The sequence below is a fragment of the Cnephaeus nilssonii genome (assembly GCF_951640355.1).
Source record: "Cnephaeus nilssonii genome assembly, chromosome: 7".
NCBI classification, from domain to species: Eukaryota; Metazoa; Chordata; class Mammalia; order Chiroptera; family Vespertilionidae; genus Cnephaeus; species Cnephaeus nilssonii.
The window spans coordinates 94322053-94345713 of NC_137078.1; the positions used below are offsets into that span (position 1 = coordinate 94322053).

The 23661-nt window shown below is 60.5% G+C and overlaps 1 protein-coding gene across 1 annotated transcript in view; it reads left to right on the plus strand.

Annotated features, from left to right (window-relative positions):
• The first annotated feature begins 386 nt into the window (after positions 1–386).
• Positions 387–23661, plus strand: part of EPHA2 (EPH receptor A2) — a 29027-nt gene continuing 5752 nt past the window's right edge. Inside the window, exons 1-16 of the mRNA XM_079778190.1 lie at positions 387–596; positions 5108–5175; positions 7001–7670; positions 15834–15989; positions 16094–16426; positions 16907–17022; positions 17449–17602; positions 18032–18131; positions 18585–18640; positions 18867–18992; positions 19086–19271; positions 19459–19520; positions 19623–19832; positions 20061–20210; positions 21030–21223; positions 21796–21951. Of these exons, the coding sequence (XP_079634316.1) occupies positions 515–596; positions 5108–5175; positions 7001–7670; positions 15834–15989; positions 16094–16426; positions 16907–17022; positions 17449–17602; positions 18032–18131; positions 18585–18640; positions 18867–18992; positions 19086–19271; positions 19459–19520; positions 19623–19832; positions 20061–20210; positions 21030–21223; positions 21796–21951 (2819 nt within the window). The 5' untranslated portion in view covers positions 387–514. The remainder of the gene's footprint in view (positions 597–5107; positions 5176–7000; positions 7671–15833; positions 15990–16093; positions 16427–16906; positions 17023–17448; positions 17603–18031; positions 18132–18584; positions 18641–18866; positions 18993–19085; positions 19272–19458; positions 19521–19622; positions 19833–20060; positions 20211–21029; positions 21224–21795; positions 21952–23661) is intronic.

The following is a 23661-nucleotide window of genomic DNA, read 5'->3' on the forward strand; positions in this document are numbered from 1 at the left end:
CAAACCTCTGGGGACTTCCTCTCCCTTCTTTCCAAGAAGCTAGCCCGGCCCTGGCCGGTTTGGCTCAGTGGATAGAGCGTTGGCCTGCGGACTCAGGGGTCCCAGAGTCGATTCTGGTCAAGGGCATGTACCTTGGTTGCGGGCACATGCACAGTAGGGAGTGTGCAGGAGGCAGCTGATCGATGTTTCTCTCTCATCGATGTTTCTAACTCTCTATCCCTCTCCCTTTCTCTCTGTAGGGAATTAATGGGATATATTAAAAAAAAAAAAAAAAAAAAAAAAAGCAGCAGCAGCTAGCCCGGCCCCTTTAAAAGACATTCCTGGGGGCGTGGCTTAGGTGACGTCAGCTTGGGGCATGAATGAACAGGAGCCGGTTCTCACCCAACTTCCATTAAGGATTGGGGCAGGAGGTGCTGAAGTTGCGCGCGGGCAGCGGGCGGGAGCGGAACACCGAAGCCGGCTTGCGGGCGTGCGGGAGCCGGGCAGGGATCAGGCCGAGAGCAAGGAGCGTGGCATGGAGCGTCGGAGGCCCCGTACCTGCCTCGCCCTGCTGTGGGGCTGCATGCTGGTCGCCACCGCGGCGCAGGGCAAGGAAGGTGAGTTTGTGTGCGCGGCGGCTGCCCCAGCCCGCCCCAGCCCGGGCTGCCGGCGTCCCAAACCTCGGCGCCTCCTCGAGCTCCGTGCGCTTCGCCGCGCGCAACTTTGGAAACCGACCTGGCGCCGCCCAGCCCCGGAGCGCTGGGGTTGGGAGGCGCGCGGGCCGCGACTGGGACAAACCTGGGACCCCCCCTCCCACACCCGGGGTTTTAGAAGCTGAGGGGTAGCGGCCCGGGAGCGCGGGGCTCGGAGGCCGCGGAGAAGGGAACGAGACGCGGGCCACGCGGTTGCAGCCCCGGCGCCGATTCAGGAACGCATCCCGGCCGGGGCGCGGGGGGTCCCTTGGGGAAATGGGGTGTCGGAAGGGCTTTCGGTGCGCGGACTCAGCTTCTTGGTGATCTGAATTCACTAACCCGTTTGCTCCGATTTGGCGGAGAAGGCATTTCTGTGAAGGCCCCTCATTTTGGGGAGGGGGCTCCTGGGCTGGCGGGGAGCACACTGCCGAAGTCCCTGCTCCCTAGATTTTTCTCCACACACCCCACCCCCCCTTCTGCCTCCATTCTGGGAAGAGAGCATGAGGGGAGTTTCGGGTCAGTCTGCCCACGCGTAGCCTTTCCTCCTTCCCACCCCGCACTCCCAGGCGCACTCCCAGGCGCGGGGCACAGGTTCGCAGCCGCCACTGCCCGACAGGAAGTCCCAAAGTCAAGCGTTCTGAGCCAGCCCGGGGTGACTCAGAACGGGGAAATGCGGCAGGTGGGGGCGCGGCCTCGAGGTGTGGACCCGTCACCCCAGGGCCACCAGGGAGTCCGGGCACCGAGGCTGGGGACTGAATCACCCACCCCCGCCCCGGCGCTCCCCGCGCCGCACTTGGTGAGGGGGGCCCACAGGCTGCCCTGGCCGGGGGGAGTGTATGGATGGGGGCGTTGCTCCCCAGCTAGGGTCGGGGAGGGGATGGGGGCTCCTGCCCGTGGCCCAGGACCTTCCTGTCCACCCAGCAGGGGCCGGCTCAGCTTCCAATGGTGCGGGCGAGCTTTCTGCGCCGGCCTGGGCAGAGGCTTCCGCGGGCTCCGCCAGGGGGAAGTGCGGAGGAAGCCCTGGCCGGGTGAGAAGTTTCCTTGAGCCTTGCCTTCGTTTTCCGCCTCCCAAACGGAGGTCGGAGGTTTTGCTCCTGCGTGTTGGGAGCTGACGCCGGAGCTGGAGCTCTCGGGGGTGGCATTCGGTCCCAGTCTCCGGGTCAGCCAAGGCGGCCGGTTCCAACTCGCAGGAGGAATGGATGGCAGGGATTTCTGTGGCCCTCGACACCCCCACCCCCTCAGCTTTTGGTCCTCCCCCTTCCTTGGGGACTGTGGTTGGAGAGAAGGGGAGAGACAGCTGGAATCACTACAGCCCCTTTTCAGAGGCTGCCCGTGGGGGCTGGGGGATTAGGCTGCACTGACGCCGCTGGGTGATTGTTATCCTGCAGCGGCCTTGTCCCCGCGTTCCCACGTGGAGCCCTCCCCAGCCTGGGTGACTTCCGTGGGATGGGGGAGGAAAAGGGCGTGTATGGCAGAGTCCTGGGATGGGGGACTATTTATCTGTAGGCTCCCGGAGTCCCTTTGAACGACTCCCGTAGGGAGTTGAGCCTTGGGGTGGGGTGGGGTGGGGTCGGGGGAGGGACGGATGGCCCAGATGGCAGCTGCTAGTTTGTTACGTTTTTGGGATTCAGGCTGATGTGGTGGATCTGCCTAGGGGTGGGTTGGGGGTGAGAGAAGGACACACGTGTCCCTTTCTCCCTTAACCCGGGCTGCTGCTCAGTTCCATTCTTCCTTCTCGCCCCCCCTCCCCTCGGGTAGAGGAGCCAGGCTGTGTTTGGAGACTCAGACGGAACCTGCTAGATTCTCAGAAGACATTGAATCTTTACCACAGGAGAAACTGAGGCAGGGCCAAGCCCTCCCCAGACAGGGCCCTGTGCACAGCGAGGGTCAGATCTGAGCATCTGGCTTCTTGGGCTGCCAGAGCTCGGGGCCCCTTGCCTTGTGGTTTCATGGTGGATTTTCCCGGGAAGTGGGAATAGCTGGGCAGGGGTGCAGGGGTTGCTGGCTTGAGGTGCTGATGGGAAAAGGCCTGGAGAGTGCTCAGGAGGCCTGCAAAGCCCTTGGCTTCTTGATTCTGTAAGAGCTCAGCTCTATCTCCTTCCCTTTTTTCTTCATTCCCCTCACCCTCCCCACCCCCCACCACCTCACACAGAGTCTCTTGCGCCCCCCCCTCCCCGTTTAACCAGTCTTGGTTGCAGAGAGATGGGGAACAGGGAGGCGGAGTGGGGGGTAGTATTGCCTTGGGACCTGCGAGGGTGACACTGATGCTGGAACCTAAGTTGGAGGAGGCTTTCCTGGCGGTGGAGCGAGGGACCCAGGGCTCCTGGATGAGCCCCGCCCAGCCCAGGCCTCTCCGTGAAGCCTTTGGGGGCAGCGGGGCAGCGGAGGGGCTCCCAGCCCCCGCCCCCCTTCCAGGGAAGCAGGTGCCTCGGGCCCTGGAAGAGCAGGGTGGAGGGACAGCCGGGGCTGGGCTCCTGTTCCTGGTGATCGGTTCGAGGGAATTTCCAGGGAGGGGGCTCCTTCCTGTGTGAAGGCTTTTTTCCTTCTCAGATTGAGACCTGTGATACTTCCAGAGCCAGGCCTGAGGGTTGGAAGGGGAACCCCACTCTGGCAGGGGTTGTGGGGTTCCCGCTGTCTCAGATGAACCCTTCAGAGCCTGGGAGTCATGAGCCCCCTCCCTTGGCATGGACTGCGGCTTCCTACCTGTCTGTGGAGGTGGGTGTGCACTCACCATTGTCCTGGCGCACCAGCCCCCACCCCCCCCACCCCCCCGACACACACACACCAACCCCCCAGCTGCAGCCAGGAACCTCCAGATTTCTTCCTGTGTAGCCCAAACATTCCATTTGCTAGAGGAGTTAGTGAATTTTCCAAGCCTGGGCCCTGGGCATGTCTGAACAAATCCCTGCCCCATCCACCCTCCAGCCCCCCTCCCCTCCCCTCATGGTCTTGGGGCAGGTGCCACCTCATATTCCCTCGCCCCTGTCTGGGCTGCTGGGCTCTCCCTCGAGAGAGGTGGCCCTGGCCTTCGGCCAGACGGCAGTGCCTCACACCCAGGGGAGCCACAGTCTTACCTTGGGGAAGGGATTCGAAGACTTGTCAGGTCCCTGGCGTGGCCCACCCGCAGCCCCCATCTCTGAACCGGGCCCCTCTCTGTCCCTGCTGCCTGGAGTTCCGCCCTCGGAGCCCTTGTCCCAGGTCCTGGCCCCGAGCAGTGCTGCTTCTTGAGGTCCTATTCCTCATGCTCCAGGGCCCAAAGGAACCGGTACTTGGTCTCTTACCTCTCACCTTAGGGCTTTACCCTCTGAATTTGTGGACCTGTCCTAGGTCCCATGCCTCAGTTTCCCCAATCTCCTTGCCCTCCAGGGTGGGTGGCACCTGTTGGCAGCTACCCGGGCTTTCCTTGGAAATGGAGGAGGAGCAGCACCCATTGGGTCTTGGCTGCAGCCGTTGAGCCTGGCAGAGGGCCAGGGTGGATGGGTGGGAGCTGCCCAGGGGCAGGGCTGGATGTAGGGAAGCCCCTGGCGGTGAGTCCCTCCCTCAGGCTCCAGATACCGCTCTGGGGCCAGTGTGGTCCTGGAACCTGGTGCCTCTGGGCCTGGAAGTCCCCTGCCAGGGTTTCCGTCCCTGGTCCCACAGGCACCTCTGCAGGGCAGTGGCCAGGGGACGAGGGACAGGGCAGCGGGAGCGACTTTCCTAAGGAGGGGACCCCGCCAGCTGTGTGTATCTTTGGGCCCCTCCTCGAGGCCCCGTGGGTTCAGGGCTTTATCCCGCCTGCTCTGTGGCTTTTGTGGTGGGAAGATCGGTTTCCAGACACCCCCTACCGGTTCCCCCTCCACTCCCTGGAGCCGTTCCCACCTGTTAACAGCCCTCTCTCCTTGCAGGACCACAAGACGTGTGTGCACATATGTGTGAGCATGTATGTGTGCCACGTGGTTTGGTGGGGCTGAGGATGGGGCAGGAATAGATACCAGGGCCCCCAAGGCCCACATGCCTGTGAAGTGCTGTCCAGAGGCCTTGACCCAGGAAGCAGGCAGGGCAGCGTGGTGTCACTTAACAGCTCAGCCCTGACAGCCCCAGCTCTGCCCAGCTGCTGTCTCCCCGCTGGGCTAAGCTGTGTCCTGCTCTGCCCAGCTGGAGGCTGACTGAGAGGGTGGCGTGGCTGGAGTCGTGGCCTACGAGACAGGAGGCCTTGTCCTCACCCAACCCGCTGTGTAGCTTTGACTGGGTCCCGTCCCTCCCCTGGGCCTCTGTTTCCCTATGTGTTGAGGGACGGGTCTCATGGATATGGTGACCCTGTACAGTGGGGTCTCTCTCTGGGCTGAAGAAGCCGACAAGGACTCTTGGGGTTCCTGGAGGACTCTGACCTTTCCCACCATGGCCTGACCCCCAGAGATACCCCCAAGCTTACTGGCCTCCTCTCCTGTCTCTTCCAGTTGTTTTGCTGGACTTTGCTGCAGCTAACGGGGAACTCGGCTGGCTCACGCACCCGTATGGCAAAGGGGTAAGCCTTCGGGTTTGGGCGGGGGCGTGGGAATGGGGGCGCTGAGACCCAGGGAGGATGAGGCCGGTCTAGATCAAACAGCTCAGCCAGGGTTCATACTTAGTGTCCTGCTTCTCACACCAGCTTACAGGTAGACATCCCAGGGTGGGCTGGGGGTTAGAAGGTGGGAGGGAGGGACCTGAAAGGTGGAAAGAGCGGGGAGACAGCTGAAGGCCCTGGCAGAGCGGGGACCCTTGGGAGTTCTCTTTAGCCTAAGGCTGGGAGGGGTGGTGGCAGCCACCCTGGGCTTGGATACCCCCAGGGCTGGTGGTCAGGGGGACTATCTTGGGAGGGAAGGGGTTAAAGGCTCCCCCTGTCTTCCAGGTCCCAGCCCAGGAGGTGCGGGTGAGGGAGAGACAGGGAACAGTGGCTCCCAGGCGCCCGCAGCCCCTGCCTGGGAAAAGGGTCAAGTTCCTTTCTGCTCCCCGAGCTGTTGCTCCCCCTTCCTGCTCGGGGCTGAGTTTGTTTTGCCTCATCCCCATCCAAGTTGTCTCCCCTCTGCCCTGGCCTGTGATGACCCCAGTCTGGAGGGCAAGATGCTGGGGTCCTTTCTCCAGCTTTGTGCGTCACTACCATGTGGTCTTGAGGAAGCTATCACTGCTCACTGGGCCTCAGTTTGCCCTGCTGTACAATGGGCCCTTGCTGAGTTTGTCCTGGGGCCCTGAGCCATGGAGAAGTGTGTCTCCAGGGGGCTAGTTGGGACAGCTCCCACGCTGGAAAGATCTGCGTGAGTTAGGTGCTTGTCCCTGGTCCCCTTAGCTTGCTTCAAGGAGGCCTGGATGGTCACTCTAGCGGATTTCCTGGATCCTGGAATGTCCAGCTGGGAGGCATCTCAGATCGTTTCATCTAACCCAGTCATTATTATACAGAGTGGGAAACCGAGGCCCAAGGGCATTGGAGGCCTTGGATTTTGTCACACAGTGCGGCCCAGGCTTCTCTCCTCAGCCCCTCTGCTTTCATTCATTCATGCACTCATTCATTCAACACATACTGTCCTGAGTACCTACTCTGTTCCAGGTAGGCCCTGTGCATACAGAAATGCATTAGCCCCAGGCCCTACCCCGAGGAGCTCAGAATCTAGTGTGGGAGCCAGACGTAGGTGTTACCACGTAGGTGCCAAGTACTTCGATACAGGAGACATGAGACTGGGAGCCAGAGAGGGGCACGTGGCCCAACCTTGGTCCAACCTGGGAAGTCTTCCTGGAGGAGGCCAAGCTCTGTTCTGAGGAGGGAAGAAGATGCGCTCGTCTGTCCCAAAGCCAAAACCTAAATGATGGGAGATCACCCATTGTTTCTGGCTTAGCCTCTTCCCCTGCCGCTCACACATGCACACAGTGAAGAATAATAATGACGACGATGATAATAATGCTGATGACACCAGCGGCTGTATGACAGCTCTTTCATCTTACCCTGCCAGGCAGTGTGCTCAGCAGTTTGTAGACATTCTGTCATTTACCCGACACCAATTCTGTGGGCTAGATCTTGTCCCCAGTCTACAGATGGAGGCTTGGAGGCTTGGAGAGCTTTAGTGCTCCACCCCAGCTCACAGTCTAATACAGAGGTTCAGCACCCTTACATGGGGATCAGAAACAACAGGGGGGAACTCCCGGCTCACTCGGTACTTCTCGTGTGCGGGGGTGACACGAAGCACCTCTCTGGGCCTCAGTTTCCTTCCCTGTAGAATGAGGATAGCGAGAACTGAAACGTGTCTTCCTGGTGCCCAGGGCTGCCACCTGGGCATTGCCTCTGGGCCTCAGTTTCCACACTAACTTGTTGGCCCCCACAGTGGGATCTGATGCAGATCATCATGGAGGACACGCCCATCTACATGTACTCCGTGTGCAACGTGGTGGCCGGCGACCAGGACAACTGGCTGCGCACCAACTGGGTGTATCGTGGCGAGGCCGAGCGAATCTTCATCGAGCTCAAGTTCACCGTGCGTGACTGCAACAGCTTCCCCGGGGGCGCCAGCTCCTGCAAGGAGACCTTCAACCTCTACTACGCCGAGTCGGATGTGGACTACGGCACCAACTTCCAGAAGCGCCAGTTCACCAAGATCGATACCATCGCGCCCGACGAGATCACCGTCAGCAGCGACTTCGAGGCGCGCCACGTGAAGCTGAACGTGGAGGAGCGCTCCGTGGGGCCGCTCACCCGCAAGGGCTTCTACCTGGCCTTCCAGGACATCGGCGCCTGCGTGGCCCTGCTCTCCGTCCGCGTCTACTACAAGAAGTGCCCCGAGCTGCTGCAGGGCCTGGCTCGCTTCCCCGAGACCATCGCCGGCTCCGACGCGCCCGCCCTGGCCACCGTGGCCGGCACGTGTGTGGACCACGCTGTGGTTCCCCCTGGGGGCGAAGAGCCACGCATGCACTGTGCAGTCGACGGCGAGTGGCTGGTGCCCATCGGTCAGTGCCTGTGCCAGGAGGGCTACGAGAAGGTGGAGGACGCCTGCCAGGGTGAGTAATGGGGCAGGCGTGGCTGGGGCAGGGGGTTCTGGGGTGGAGCCTGTGTTCCCAGCACTGTGGGATCTTGGTAAGGTCATCCCTGTGCTGATGTGGTTCTCTTCGTGGAAACCGCAGAGTCTTCCTAGACTTCAGGTTTTTTACTTCATTGAGAACGAATGAATTGTGAAATGAATGAATGGAGTCTAGTATGGAGGTTACAAGCAAGGACTCCGGGGTCAGGAATGCCTGGCTTCAAATCCCAGCTCTCTATTTAGCTCTGTGACTTTAAGCCCATTCCTTAACCTCTCGGTGCCTGAGCTTTCTCACCTGTAAAGTGGAGATGAACATAGTGCCCATCTTGTAGAGTTGTTATGATAATTAAATGACTTAATGCTCATAAACTGATTAGGTCAGTGTCTGACACATAAGTGCTTTTAAGTGCGATTGTTATTTTTGATTCATCCCACAAGAATACCTTGGGTATCTACTCCGTATATACCAGCACTGCGGACATCTGGTACAGTCCCAGGAACTGGTTCCATCTCTGTTAACTCACTGTGTGACCTTAGGCAAATCACTTAACCTCTCTGGGCCTTGAGCTCCTTTTTCGTACATGGAGGTAAGTGAATTGGACTCAGGATTCACATCCCCTGGCTTCCCAGAAAAAATTATCTGGGAGCTTTTGAAAAATGCCTGTGTTGGGGAAAAGGTGGAAGGAAGATATAGGATCTGTGCGCCCCCTCTCCTCACCTGACCCTCCACGGGCCACAGACCCAGATGCTCTCATAGGGGCTTCTACTGATGGCAAATCAAACCAGAGAGGGGGCCAATGAAATCAGACTCTCTGGGCATTGGGTGAGCTCACGTGGGGAGGCTGCGGCTTGGCACCGCCAGGGCCTGTGACAGCGGAAATCGCTGCAGCAACATGGACTTTTTCCAGTGGGTGATTTTTTTTTTTTCTGGAAATGGCTGTGGGGCAGGGCATTTGTGGAATGCAGGCCGACCTTTGGAAGGCCAGCTCATCCCCTTTTTCTGGGAGCTTCTTTGCTAAGGTAAGCGGGGTGTTGAGAAATTGGGGATTTAGTCCATGCAGTTGCACATACCCACTGGGTGACCTTGGGTAAATCTCTATTCATCTCTGGCCTTCCGTGTCAATAAAATGCGAAGTTCACGTGTTACCGCTGACTTGATACTTGGTGTTTAGCCATGGGTCCTACAGCCTGTGAAGTGGGTTGACATGCTGGAGGAGCCTGAAGCCCTTTCTGATAGGCCCCCCTTGCCTCCCAAAACAAATCCTCAGAACCTTGCCTAACGCAGTCCGCAAAACCCTGGACGGGAAGTTCCCTAAGAGTCTCTCACGCCATCAGCCTGTGGTGCAGTCTCTGTTCTGGCTGTTCTTACCGCCCCGTTGTCCTCCCAGCTCCCCTCTGCTGAGTGGGGCGGCCCCTGATTTAGGTGACCTCAAGTGCACACTCCCAGTTTCAGACAATGACGAGGGGGTGGGGGGTGGGGGGGCTGAGGCAGCCCAGTGGGTTGAGCAGACTCCTCCCACATGACATCCTCACACAGGAATGCGGGGGTGGGGGTGAGGGGCAGCTGAAAACTTTCCACAGGCTGGTGATTCAGGCCCTGGAGAGATAAGTGGACGGTTGGGACTGGGGTGGGGGGGTCTCCAGCAAGCAGGGCAGCCTTCCCTCTGCCGGAGATGGGTGGTGGTGGGGGGGGGGTCAGGGTTCTGGCAGGCTTTGTTTGTGAAGAGCTAGCAAGCCCAGGGTAGGGAGGACTGGTTTCCGAGGGCGAAATCTTTGACTCCGCCGGTGGGACCCTCTCAACTGTCTGCCACCTGTTGCCTGCTTTTCCCTCCTCGGGATCCTTCTACCAAAATTCCCTGCAGTGCTCAGGGGCCCTCTCTGTGGCTGTGAGCCTCCAGCCTGGCTTCCCTGTGTCCCTCCAGGCTTTTCCCAGCAGCCCCTGACCATGATGCCGAGGGAGAGAATAACAGTACCTTTCACCGACAAGTGCTCTCCAAGGGCAGGCACCAGCGAGGCAAGCACTTTATCCGGACGCTCCTGCTGAGTTCACACCACCTTCCTGCCGTTCCTTTTTTAAATATATATATATTTTTTTATTGATTTCAGAGAGGAAGGGAGAGGGAGAGAGGGATAGAAACATCAGTGATGAGAGAGAATCATTGATTGGCTGCCTCCTGCATGCCCCCTACACTGGCGACCAAGCCTGCAACCCAGGGCATGTATCCTGACTGGGAATTGAACCGTGACCTCCTGGTTCATAGGTCGACGCTCAACCACTGAGCCACGCCAGCCGGGCTCTGCCATCCCATTTAACAGACAGGGATTGGAGGCTCGGAGACTTGCCTAGAGCCACACAGCAGAGATGTGGCTGCACCAGGATTTGAATCCAGGCGGCGCAGCGGCATCCTGGCTAGAGGATGGGTCAGGAAACGGGGCGGAAATGACCGGTTCCTTTGGAATCCCTGACTCAGCTCTTGGCCTTGGGACCAGCTCTCAGGGCCACCCCAGGATGGCAGGGCCTCGTGCAGGAGGTGGGGTGACCAGGGGGGTGTTGACTGCGCGTGTTGATGGGGAAATGGAGGGAGGTGGAGCGTCTGCCCACCCTGTTCCTGATGGGAGAACCCTGCTGACCTGGATTCTCCCATCGGGGCTTGTATTGATGACAAACCGTGCCCAGAAAAGGGGCGTGGGTACCCCGAGGTCACCTAGCACCTGGACCAGGTTATTCCCAAGGTTTGGGTCTCCTCAGGGTTCTTTCCCCCAGGAAGCTCCGAGCTCAGGAAAGGGTTAAACGGACAGCGGGAGGGAGGCACCGCCCAGGTGCGGAGTTGGACAGGTGGGCACTCTGCCTGGAGAACTCCCGTGAGCTATGTCAGGAATGAGCCAGCTTCACTCCGGCGCCCCCGCCCCCGGCCCCGCCTGGAGGACAGTGGAGTCACTCAGGCTGACCGTCATCTCCCCCGGGGCGGCTTTGTCTCCCTCTCGGCTCCGCTTCCTGTGCTGGCATCGGCCGCCGAGCTGGCGGGCCCCCGGCTGGCGCCGCGGCCAGGGGACTGCTGGCCAGGTGAGCAGGTGGCCAGCGGCTTTGGCCAGAGCCTCAGCCCGGCAGCTGGGAGGCCAGAGCTGGAGGTGGGGGTTTGGGAATTCCCTCCTTGGAGACTCCTGCTCCCTTAAGGAGCTCAGGACCTCGGGAATGTCCCCTCTCTACCTTAGTTTCTCTGTTCCTGTTCATAGGGACACCCCATGCCAGACACCATGCTAAGCATTTCATAAGCAAGGTTTTCTTCCATCTTCACGAACAACCCAGAGGGGCGGAGGATGTTATTCCCACGTGACAGAGGAGGACACTGAGGCCCAGAGAATGGAAACAGTGACCCGAAGAGCTGGGGCCTAGAATGAGGAGGGCGGTACATTGTCCCCAGTTGCCCCTGGTCAGTGTCCTTCCATCTATAACTGGGTGACCTTGGTGAGTCCCCTCTGGGCCTCAGTGACCAGGGTCTACCTCCTGTGACTTGGTGCTGGGGCTCAGTCTGAGAACCTGGGCTGCTCTGCCAGACTGTTGACCGTGGGACCTCACCATGTGCCGAGGAGCAGGGTCCTAGCACTGGCATCCCGAGTGGCCCCAGCCTCGTCCAGGGTCCATAGCTGAAGGGAGGCATCCCCTGGGCACGAGAGGCTCTGGTTGAGGTGGTCATAGGCAGCTGGCCCTGGGCCTTGGCAGGAGTCCTGCTTTGTCAGGACATGGCTGGGGGCTCTGGGTGCCACCGGGCCTCAGTTCTGTGGAGTTGCCCTTGGCCTCCCCCCACCCCCCCATACCCTGTCTGCTCCACCTTCAGCTCACACTGGGGCAAATTCAGGTGCTGGCAGCTCCTTGGGGGGGCCCCTCCCTCCCTCACCGGAGGTGAGTGGGTCCCCAGAACGGAAGGAAGGAAGGAAGGAGGTGAGGGAAAGCAAACAGAAGATAAAAGGCTGGTGGTGGGGAGAGAGCAGGAAGCTGGGAGGCTGGGGGTGGAGGGAGCCTCGCTTATCATGGCCTGGTGGAGGAATGCCCCCAAGATAATCCCCCAGAGCAGAGCGTGTGTGTGAAAGCGGCAAGGTGCTGGCAGCAATCACTGCGGGCAGCAATTGGGGCCATGGGGGACCCCTGCTTCTGTGGGGACCACAGGGCCTGCTGGGGAGCGAGAACCCCAGGGCCCGGAGCTCTCCGTTTCCCTCATTTGCTGGGTCAGTAACTGGGGGTTGCCACTGGCTGCCTGTGAGGGCAGGAGACCAAGCCCACGCTCTGCATTCTGGGGCGGAGGTGCTGCACGCCAGCTGGGCACACGGCTTGAGGAGCTGACGGGCCCCAGGTGAATTGCTGCTGTGACCTCCTGACCCTGTGACCTCCCCACCACTGGCCGGAGAGGTGGCTGGGCCCGAGGAGAGGAGCTCTGCCAGGGGCTGGATTTGCGTCACGCCAGAGGGCGTCTGTCCCTGAGTCACCCCACGCTGCCACCTGAGGGGCGGGTATCGGGAACTGGAAAAACTGGGGTACAGCCCAGGGTGCAGCCACCGTGCCCCAGTTCCCCTGCTCAGAGTGATACAGGCCTGCCAGGTGAGTGGGGCCAGAGGAGATCTCCACAGGTGTGCCAAAGCCAGGTGTGTGCCAGGCAGGTAGGCAGGTGGATGCCCTGGCACGCCATCCCCACAGGGTCTCCCTGGGCATTGAAACACTGCTCACTCCTTGGTCCTAGAGCGTGTGTTTAATGTGCACATTGTAGGTTTTGCCATTTACTCACTCATTCATCCATTCATTCATTCATTCATTCATTCATCTATCCATCCAGCCAGCCCATTGATAGTAGCTAAGCACCTACTGTGTGCCAGCCCCTCTGCTGGGCCCTCAGACACAGATGATTGGACTCCCTTCCTGCTCTCCAGGAGCTGCCAGTCCCATAGAGGCTCCTAACATGTGCAGAAGTAATTTCGGCCGGAGCATTGCAGCCCGGCTGTGAATTCCCCTGGAGCAGAAATGGTGTTTATCTCTCTCGCCGTCGTATCCCAGCACCCAGCGTTGTGCCATTGTAGGAAGTGCTCGATGTCTGTTTGGTAAATATAAGATTGAGTAACAGATGCCCTCACGGGGCAAGAAGGGAGCCAGGCCTCGGGCCGTTTGGAAGGGCTGTGTGGAGGAGCTCCGTAAGAGCCAAGCTGGGCTACTGAAGGATGCATAAGAATTTGCCGGTTGGCTAAGGGACAGTGAGGATTTGGGTATGTGCCTGTGTCTGAGTGGGTGTGAACACCCAGGGTGCGACCCCCTGTCCCCTCCACCGCTTGCCTGCCCAGAATGCCAGGGAATCCAGTCAGGCCAAGTGAGGAAGACACAGGAGCTAGCTGGTGCCCTACCCATGAACTCTGAGGCCCCTGCGCCCTGGCACGCTCTGGCGTGGCCCCGGGGAGAGCCCCTCGGAGTGCTGTGGTTGGAGGAGGGGGCAGCACATTCTCGTCAGGCAAGCACATGCCCCGTGGATGCTGCCTCTCCGCTCTGTTATCTGGCACATCCGCAGCGGAAATCTCTCCAAATTCCCTCTTTCCTGCCGCCAGCAGGCGGGCCACCCCCAGGCTCTGGGGCCAGAGAATGGAACCCGACTCTTCCCCCACTTCCTCCTCTTGGCATAGGGCTGGGGGGGGGGGGGGGGGCTGGGGCGCAGCCACGTGGTTGTGGAGTGTGGGGGCATGGTGGGGGGTTTGCAGGTGGCTAAAGCCTTAAGCAGAACCAAGCCCGCGCTGTGGAGGCTCTCGGTCCCCGCCGCAGCCTGAGAGCCGGGACTGGAAAGGTGCGATGGAGATTCTAGGGGCCCCTTGAGCACCCCACCCTGCTGGGACGAGACCTCCTGCAGCACCACTCGCCCAGGGGGTAGACCCCGGGCAGACAAGTCCGAGCATCTGGGGGAATTGAAATCCCAGGATACACACGGCCCAGCTTTCTGGAGTCCCATTTTTACTGGAAGATTTGGGAGAGGAGAGAGCTATTTTTGTCTTCTATGAGACATGAGGATGAATGCATAATACCCAGGGATTTCTCAAGTACATTAGGACACTTGGAGGAGACTTTGGCCACCCCACCCTAGGTTTGATTCCACTCTTCTCTTCCCATAGGACATAAATGTGCCCAGTGTGAGAAGACCTGTGTTAGGACCCCCCACCCCACCCCCTTTCCCCGCGGCTCTGAAGTCAGTCTTGGGATGCTCTGGCTGTTGACGCAGGCCATCTCCGCTCTGGGCTTGTCCCAGATCATTGATCCCTCTTTGCTCCGAATTGAGATGCTCGTGGGAAAGGGGAGGGGCTCAAAGTCCAGCATGCTGGGCTTCGGTTTTGTTTTTGTGTCTCAGGAGCTTGCTGAACTTGGGCAAGTTGTCTGGCCTCTCTGCACAGCCATTTCCCCGCCTCCAAAGCGAAGTGAGTGGTGGCAGTGCCCAAGTTTAACAGGCTTATCGTGAGGACTAAATGAATGTCAAGCGCTTGGCCCAGTCATTGTTTAATCAGCGGTCAGTGTTTGGTATTGGGGCTCCAGGCCCCCTCTGTCCTGGACAGGTCCCCTTTCCTACAGCACGTTGCTGAGGTTCTGACCGGGCAGGACCAGCGGAGGGGGTGAGAGAGGCTGCTGGGATGGTCCCCAGGGCCCCCCTGTAAGAAGAGTCGTTAACAGGAAGCCATTGTCCAAGGCCGTAAGGAACTGGGTGTTCTTTGAGTCCTCTCCCCTGACCCCTGTCCCGGTCCCACCTCTGCTCACACAGGGGACAGGACAGGAGGGAGACTTTGACAGTGGAGATCTGACTGCACCATTATTCTCTACATCAAACCTTCAGTGGTCTCATGGCCCTTAGGATAAGGCCCCACCTCCTTGGCCTGGCATTAAAGGCCTTTCTCATTCTGGTTCCTGGAGACCTCCCAGCCTTTATTGCCTGATGCCCCCCACCATTTGTGCCCACAAGAGCCACTCATGCTTTCTGTTAGTCTTGCTGTTTCTCACCCCTAACTCCTCCCGATATTTCTGCCCTACCGAACTCCTACTCGGCCTTTAAACCCCAGCTGAAATATCTCCTCCATGACTCCTCAGACCTCTGGCCAAGGTTGTTCCCACCCCCTTAGCCCTTTGCCCACTCCTTTATGGCAGACACTGTCACATGCTCCTGCTCCCTGAGGTCAGGGGCTTTGTCACACCTCGGGCCCTTGCCCACCCCGGGGTCAGTGAGTGTTTGATCCACAGATTAAGCCGAAGGAGGGCTCTGGAAGATGTCCCTCGGGTGACCCCTCTCCACTCTGGCCCCTTCAAGCCCTGGGCAGCCCCGCACAGTGGGCCTTGTGTCTGGGCAGCTTCCTGCCTGTGGGGCCGGGGAGGGGCTTGGGGCAGGGGCAGGATAGGCCCGTGTGAGAAAAAAGGCTTGGGAGTCAGGTGCCTGAGCCCCTCGCCGGCCTTGCCGGGACGGGACCCACCAACCGGGGGAGGAAGAACGGCTTCCTGGCTGCCTTTGTGAGGGCGGAAATGACTCGGGCCTGCAAACGGACGCAGAGAAAATGCTGGGGGCCTGGCCTTGCCTGCTTTCTGGCCGGCCAGGCCTAGAGCGGAAAGACGGTCGGATCTGGGCGTGGGGGGAGCACCTGCAGGGTGGCACCCTGAGCTGGTGTGCCTGGCCGCCCCGTTGAGGTGGTGGTGGTGATAGTCATCAAAACAAACAGTGAAGAAGACGCAGTTATTGCCCTGGGCAGCCCCACGTCCCGGTGGGGACCCGCCAGGCTGGTTTGCACAGATGAAAGGAAGTACAGCATGCTCGGTCCGGTGCTGAGCAGGTGTGAGAGAGGGCTCGAAGGAAGCTGCAGGGTGAGACGTGGGCCTTGAATGCCGCGCTCAGGGGCATGGCGCTTCTTGCAAGAGCCAGTGGGGAGTGAGGCACAGGTTTGGAGCCTGCAGAGGAGGTATTTCCTGAGTGTCCAGCGTGAGGTAGGTGGTTGCCATGCGTTTTCACATCACAAGACATTTTACAATGAGAAAATAGGCCCATAGCGACTTAGCGACTTGCCGGGGTCCCATGGCCAGGGAGTGGAAAGGTCGTTGCCGTGGGAACGGGTTGACCTGACCGATGTCTGTCCCTGTGCCCACCAGCCTGCTCGTCTGGATTCTTCAAATCGGAGGTGTCCGAGAGTCCCTGTTTGGAGTGCCCCGCACACACCCTGCCGTCCTCCGAGGGGGCCACGTACTGCGAGTGTGAGGAAGGCTACTTCCGGGCGCCGCAGGACTCGCTGTCGATGCCCTGCACCGGTGAGTTTGCAGCGGGTCCGGGAGGCTGACAGGTGGCCAGGGCCTGGTGGTTGACATGTCCAGGGCTACCTGGGTTCGAGCTCTGCCCTCTGCCCTCTGTGCAGGCCCGCCCTCTGCCCCAAGCTACCTCACGGCCGTGGGCATGGGTGCCAAAGTGGAGCTGCGCTGGACGGCGCCCCTGGACAACGGGGGCCGCGAAGACATCACCTACAAGGTCACCTGCGAGCAGTGCCTGCCCGAGTCGGGCGAGTGCAGGCCCTGCGAGGCCAGCGTGCGCTACTCCGAGCTCCCGAATAAGCTGACCCGCACCAGCGTGACAGTCAGCGACCTGGAGCCCCACATGAACTACACCTTTGCCGTGGAGGCCCGCAACGGCGTCTCGGACCTGGTGGCCAGCCGCAGCTTCCGCACCGCCAGCGTCAGCATCAACCAGACAGGTGAGGGCCTGGCGGTGGTGGCTGTCGCCCAGGTGGAGGACCGGAGAGAGAGCAGCAGCAAGGAGTTAAAAGCACAGTCTCTGAGTCACTTCCCAGCTCGGTGACTGTGGGCAAGTTACCTAACCTTTCTGAGCCTCGGTTTCCTCGCCTGTAAAACGGGTGACAGGGCTATTGAGAGGATGTAATAAATTCTTCTATGTAAAGCTCTTAGAACCGTGCCCGGTCCATAGAAAGGCGAGAGCAGGAGTTGGCTGTGACGTTGTTTTTGTTATTTATGCACTCATAAGTGCTCTCTGGGCTCTTCTGAGGGGCTAGCTGTGTGGGGCCGGGGCCTGGGGCTCTGTGCTTAGAGCTGGGAGTTAAGAATCCCAGGTGGGGGTTTAAAGAGCTTGGGCTGTGGATGGATCTGGGTCTGGGGATACTTGCCCCCCACCCCTGGGTGGCTCATCACACCCCTCCCCCACCTGCTGTTCTGCCCAGAGCCCCCCAAGGTGAAGCTGGAGGGCCGGGGCACCACCTCGCTGAGCGTGTCCTGGAGCATCCCTGTGCCACAGCAGAGCCGCGTGTGGAAGTACGAGGTCACCTACCGCAAGAAGGTAACTTGCAGAGGGCCAGGGAGGGGTGTGATAGATACTCACCACACGGCACAGCCGCCTGAGGAAGCTCCATTCTGCAGATGGGGAAACTGAGGTCTGGGCTCTTCCTGAGGCACCTGTCCCAGGCCAGCACAGCAGAGATTTGGGGGAGGGGAGACACAGTGTTCTGGAATTCCCAGACGAGATAGTTGGGGGAGAATCCAGGTCTTGGGGATCAAGCAGACCTGGGTTTGAGTCCGGGTCATGCATTTGCTGGCTGTGACCTTGAGCGAGCCACTTGACTTCTCTGAGCCTCAGTTTCCCCCTCCGTAAGGAGAGCGTTGAGTTTGCTGCATAAGTGAGCTAAGCAGGGGTGGTCTCTGTGGGCTGAGCTGATGCCCCTGCCTGCCCTCACCATCTGCCTCTGCACCCGCTGCCCACCCCCAGGGCGACTCCAACAGCTATAATGTGCGCCGCACCGAGGACTTCTCTGTGACCCTGGACGACCTGGCTCCGGACACCACCTACCTGGTCCAAGTGCAGGCGCTGACACAGGAGGGCCAGGGGGCCGGCAGCAAGGTGCACGAGTTCCAGACGCTGTGTGAGTCGGGGACCGGGGCATGAGCCAGGCCAGGGCCCTGAAATGGAGCAGCTAGGACATCCTGAGAGGAGGAAATGGGTCAACAAACTCAGAAATCCACCCTTCTGGTCAGCCTGATTCTAGGACAGCCCCGTGTGGGTTGACGGCCTGGGGAGGGGGCTGAACTGGGAGCTGGAGGAGGGGACCCAGCGACATTCGTTCAGAGCAGAAGGAAGGATCTGAGCTCTGGTATTGGCAGACCCAGGTCAAATCCTGCATCGTAGGAGGAGTCCCACACCTGGGAGTGCCTGCTGTATTCCCCGGGGGACGGCCTTTTATTGCCCATCACAAATAAAAACACCCAGCATGTGTTCCGGGTCCCTAAGGTGGGGTGCAACGGGGTGTGGAGTTGGGGGGGGCTTCCTTATCATCAGTTGGTCTCCCCAACAGCCATGGAAGGATCTGCCAACATGGCGGTGATTGGCGGAGTGGCCGTGGGCATCGTCTTGCTCCTGGTGCTGGCAGGAATCGGCTTCTTCATCCATCGCAGGTTCGTCGTGGGACACAGAGGGGTGGGGGCCTCGGTTTCCTGTCTGGAAAATGGGCTGATAGTGATCTCTCCCTGCGGCTCGTGGGGGTGAAGATGCAATGAGCTACGAAGTGCTCAGCACGGCGCCTGGCACGCCGAGCGGGCCTGGGACACGGCGGTCATCATGTCTGCCCTTGTCATTAACCGTGTGTCCACACTTCCTCTGGACACGCAGGCAGGAAGCGCCAGGGAGCGCTAAGGAGGAAAGCCCTCCCTTTGGCCGTGACTGGGCCCAGATCCCAAGTAGTGAGCCCACTTGTCGCTTCCTGTCTGCCCCGCCCCAGCCTGCCCTCTGCCCGCAGAGCAGGGCACGGACAGAGCACACGTAGTCCCCACTCGGGGCCACCGCGGGGTCAGGGGGCTCCTGGCCGGAGCAGCCGCTGACCCCCGTGTTGGGTTCCTGTGGGTTCTCAGGAGGAAGAACCAGCGGGCCCGCCAGTCCTCGGAGGATGTTTACTTCTCCAAGTCGGGTGAGATGCCGCCCCCTCCGTGCCCCTCCCCCTGTCCCCCAGGCCCCCTGCCCCATCTCAGCCCGCAGCCCGGCCACTCCCAGGATCCCCAGGCAGCTCCATGTCCCATGGCCTGGTCTCGGCCTCCTGGCCCCTGGTCCTGTAGCTTCTGCTTCCTCCTTGAGGGCAACCCTTCCCAGGGACTCTCCCTGGCCTGTCCGTGACCAGCCCCTCCCCCCCCTTCCAGAACAACTGAAGCCCTTGAAGACATACGTAGACCCCCACACTTACGAGGACCCCAACCAGGCCGTGCTCAAGTTCACCACCGAGATCCACCCGTCCTGTGTCACGCGGCAGAAGGTGATCGGAGCAGGTGAGGCTGGCGCGCCTGCGAGGGGCCTGGTGCGGGCTGGGAGCGCCCGGTCCCGGCTGACGGGGGCGCTCCCCCCGCCTTGCCTGCCTGCAGGAGAGTTTGGGGAGGTGTACAAGGGGACGCTGAAGGCGTCGGGGAAGAAGGAGGTGCCTGTGGCCATCAAGACGCTGAAAGCCGGCTACACAGAGAAGCAGCGGGTGGACTTCCTCAGCGAGGCCAGCATCATGGGCCAGTTCGGCCACCACAACATCATCCGCCTGGAGGGCGTCGTCTCCAAATGTGAGGCTTGTCACCAGTGCGGGGAGGAGGGGGGACCCTTGGGGGCCTGACCTACAGGGGGCTGGAGAGGGCTGCCCACCAAGGCTATCATACAGGGGCTCTGTCCCTAGCTGTACCCACCACTCCCCCATCTGTGCCCACCCCCCGATCTGTGCTATCCCCTTACACCTGTGCCCACCCCCTGCAGACAAGCCCATGATGATCATCACTGAATACATGGAGAACGGGGCCCTGGACAAGTTCCTTCGGGTACGTATGTGAACTGGGGTGGGCCGGGACCCTCGGCGGCAGGCTTGGGGGTGCCCTGCTGGGCTCCGGGTCGGCTGGTGGCTGAGGCCTGTGCTCTGGCAGGAGAAGGATGGCGAGTTCTGCGTGCTGCAGCTGGTGGGCATGCTGCGGGGCATCGCGGCCGGCATGAAGTACCTGGCCAACATGAACTACGTCCACCGCGACCTGGCCGCCCGCAACATCCTCGTCAACAGCAACCTGGTCTGCAAGGTGTCCGACTTCGGCTTGTCCCGCGTGCTGGAGGACGACCCCGAGGCCACCTACACCACCAGTGTGAGTGCCAGGGGGCTGTCGCCACTGGGGTCCACGGCTTGAGCGGGCAGCAGCCTTTGCCTCGCGGTGGGGTCCTCGCACCTGCACACCTGGGGCACGGGCCTCAGGAGGCAAGAGCACCTGTAGGGAGCACGGAGGAGGGGCCCTGCCTGCAAAATCTGGCCTGGCTGCAATAGTCCTGAGGCCGATCAGCGAGGACAGTGGTGACTGGGCCTGGGTCCCCTACAGGGTGGCAAGATCCCCATCCGCTGGACAGCCCCGGAGGCCATCTCCTACCGCAAGTTCACCTCGGCCAGCGACGTGTGGAGTTACGGCATCGTCATGTGGGAAGTGATGACGTATGGCGAGCGGCCCTACTGGGAGCTGTCAAACCACGAGGTAGGCCCCCTCATCCTACCCAGCCCGGCCTGCCCTGGACCTGAACTTAAACTCTACTCATTCCTGAACCCCAAGGCTGGGCGGAGAAGAGATTTGGGTGCCAATCTTCATCTGGTACAGACCATTCGTGGGTTTGTTCAAATAGGTTTATTGAGGGCCTACTGTGTGCCAGGCCTTGTGCTGGGGTTCCAGATCCAGTCCCTTAGTACAGTCAGTGGAAAGACAAGGAAACCAGTTAGTGGTGTGTGTGCATGTTTGTGGGTGTGTATCTGCATGTACATTCATGTGTGTGTGCACATGGGTGTGTGTGCACATGCCTGATGCCTCACCCGGCCTGAAGGCCTGGAAGGCTTCTCAGAGGAGGTCACATCTCTGCTGAGACAAAACACAGTAAGGTAGCCAGGCGAACACACGGAGGCGAAGAGTGCTCTAGGCCAACCATGTCAAATTTGCGGCTGGTGGGCCGCATGCCGCGAGTTTGACATGCTTGCCTGGGCCAAGGGGGCAGCTTGTATAGATATCCAGGGACTGGAGGGAGGCTGGCTGCAGGGCTCACAGCATGGCTGCTGCCTGTGAGGGACCAGGGGCAGAGTCCCTTCCTCCAGGGAAGTGTGGAGACAGCCCCTGGACGCCTGCTGTTTGTCCAGCTCTGAAGGCTGTGTGTCCGCTCAAGAAAGGAGGCCCACCAGCCTGTCTGTTTCTGGGGCTCCCCGTTCGTTCCTCCTCTGCCCACCTCCACGTCTCGGCGCTCCCCGGGGACCTGCGTGGGTTGAGGGCTGTGAAGGCACCCTGACCGTCTTGCCTCTCCTGCCCCACCAGGTGATGAAAGCCATCAACGACGGCTTCCGGCTGCCCACGCCCATGGAGTGCCCCTCCGCCATCTACCAGCTCATGATGCAGTGCTGGCAGCAGGAGCGCGCCCGCCGCCCCAAGTTCGCCGACATCGTCAGCATCCTGGACAAGCTCATCCGCGCTCCCGACTCCCTCAAGACCCTGGCTGACTTCGACCCCCGGTGAGTCCCATGCCCTCCACCCGTGGCAGCCCCCAGCTTTACTCCCGAGCCACTTCAGCGCAGTGGCCCGCCAAGGCTAGTGGGCGAGGGCTCAGAGCCACGCACGGCTTTACTTAGACTGGACAGGGGCTGGCGTGGGTAACACTGAGAAAAGCCATCAACACATGTGGCACTGCTCTCAGCCCTGACATGTTTTAACTCATTTAAACAACCTACAGGTGGGTCCTAGAATCCTCCCCCTTTTGTAGATGAGGAACTGGGAAGGGAAATTAAGTCTCTTACGTGCAGGCATGTGGCCAGGCTGAGACTGTGACACTAGGAACCTGAGTCTCGCTGTTAAGGTTTCGCTATTTTGTGGTTACTGGTGGTGGTCTTGTCAGGAGGGGCAGAGTGTTCCCAGCATGCCAGGCTGCCTCCCTGAACCCACCTGACTTGGCTTTCCCGGTGCCCAGGGGAGGAAACTGAGGCCCAGGGCAGCTGCGTGAATTGCCCAGGTTAGGGAGCCACAGGCTCAGGGCCTAGGGCGGGCTGGGTGTGCAGCCCTGACCCGAGGGTGGGTGCTCATGTTGCAGAGTGTCCATCCGGCTGCCCAGCACCAGCGGCTCCGAGGGGGTGCCCTTCCGCACGGTGTCCGAGTGGCTCGAGTCCATCAAGATGCAGCAGTACACAGAGCACTTCCTGGCGGCCGGCTACACGGCCATCGAGAAGGTGGTGCAGATGACCAACGAGTGAGTTTGGGCCCTGCCCGTGCCGCCCGCCGCCTCCTGCCCCCGGTTCCACCACCCTTCCTCTCTCCCCTCCACCCTCCTCTCTTGTCTCTCCCTCTGCTTTGGGGAGGAAGGGCAGAACCAGGCCGGCAGCCAGCACTTCTGCTTGGCTCCCTCTTCTTCCGGCGCCTTTTTCCCAGAGTGGGAGAGTAATGGTCACATGAACAGGAGCATTTCTCGAGGGAGCCTGTGGGCCGGCTCTGTGCACGAGCACCTGGGATTAGGCCTCTGCTACCTGGAATCAGTCCTCGTGCTAACTCGGCAGGTGGGGCCTGTCCGTGTGTGTTCTCACTGGACAGGTGAGAAGTGGGTGCAGAGAAGTGCAGTGACCTGTCCAGGGTCCTGCAGCCGCTAGGGGCAGAGTTAGGATGTCTGTCCGGGTCCAGAGCTCAGGGACCATGGAGGTCATCAGTGGAGGAACTGAGGCTCCGAGATTACGCGGCTTACTTCAGGTCACACCGTTCATAGCCGGGACTCTGGGAAGAGAGTGACTTCCCTTCATCGCCATTGCTGATGGAGTTCCGTTTGCCTTTGGAATAGATGCCATTATCACTTCCCCGTGTTACAAATGGGGAAACTGGGGCCCAGAGGTTGCAACGCTTGCCTGGGGTCACAGCCAGTTAGGGGCAGCCTTCCTCTCCAGGATGCCAAGGAGACACGGGCAGAGCCCTCGGACACCCTGGCTGATGCCCAGGAGAACGGGCCCGGGCCAGCCCCTCCCAGGCACCTCTCCCCACATGGTGACTGTCAGCCCTTGGTCCAACCTGGCAAAGAGTGCCAGTTCCCCTCGCCCAGCCCTGCTTCTACCCTTCGTCAGCCTGTCCTCTGGGAGCTCAGCTCTTCTCCCAGCTCCAGCATCGGGGACCTTTCCCGGCAGGGCCTTGGCAGGGATACCTCCTCCCACCCCGGAGGGAGAAGACACTATCCTCTTCGCCTTTTGTGCTTCTAAAAATAGTGTGATGTCCTCCAACAGCCGCACTTGTACAGGGTTCAAGGCCACGGCAGGAATGGGCGCTGGGGCTAGGAGGTTTTGGGAACCACAGGGAGGGGATGACCCAGCCTCTCACAGTTCTGGGTCACAGAGGTTCTGGGATTTGGGCCTGTGCGTGGACATTCTCCAGATCCTCTGAAAACCGCTCAGCTGGGCTTCCAAACTGCTAATCAAGGCCTCCCCGACCAGGCCGTGGCCCATCCCAGGGGCCGGCTGGGGATGGGAGCCAGGGGAGGACAGACTGACCGGAGGGAGACGTGGAGATGTGGAGAGAGGAGACGGGTCCCGGGGTGTCTCCTGTTGCCAGCCAGCTGCAGGGTCCCAAGCGTGGGCTCCGCCGTCACACCTGGGCTCAAGTCCCACATTTGCCACTTCCTAGCAGGAGACCTTGGTCAAATTAGGTTTCGTCTTTGAGTCTCGGTTTTTGGTTCCTCACAGTGGGGACTGCATGGGTAGCATGCATATGACACGCCTGGTGCACAGTAGGGGCTCAATCCTCTCTATTCCTTTGCTTTCCGCCCCAGTCCGTGGGCAGATGCCTGGGTTCCTGGGTCCCCGCCTTTTCCCTGGGAACCTGGAACAGCCCCCTTTGCCCCTCCAGGGGCTCCCCCCGAGGACAGAGGACAGCACAGCTTCTCTTCTGGGGGAGCAGGGCTGAGGGCAAGAGAAGTGCTTACAGG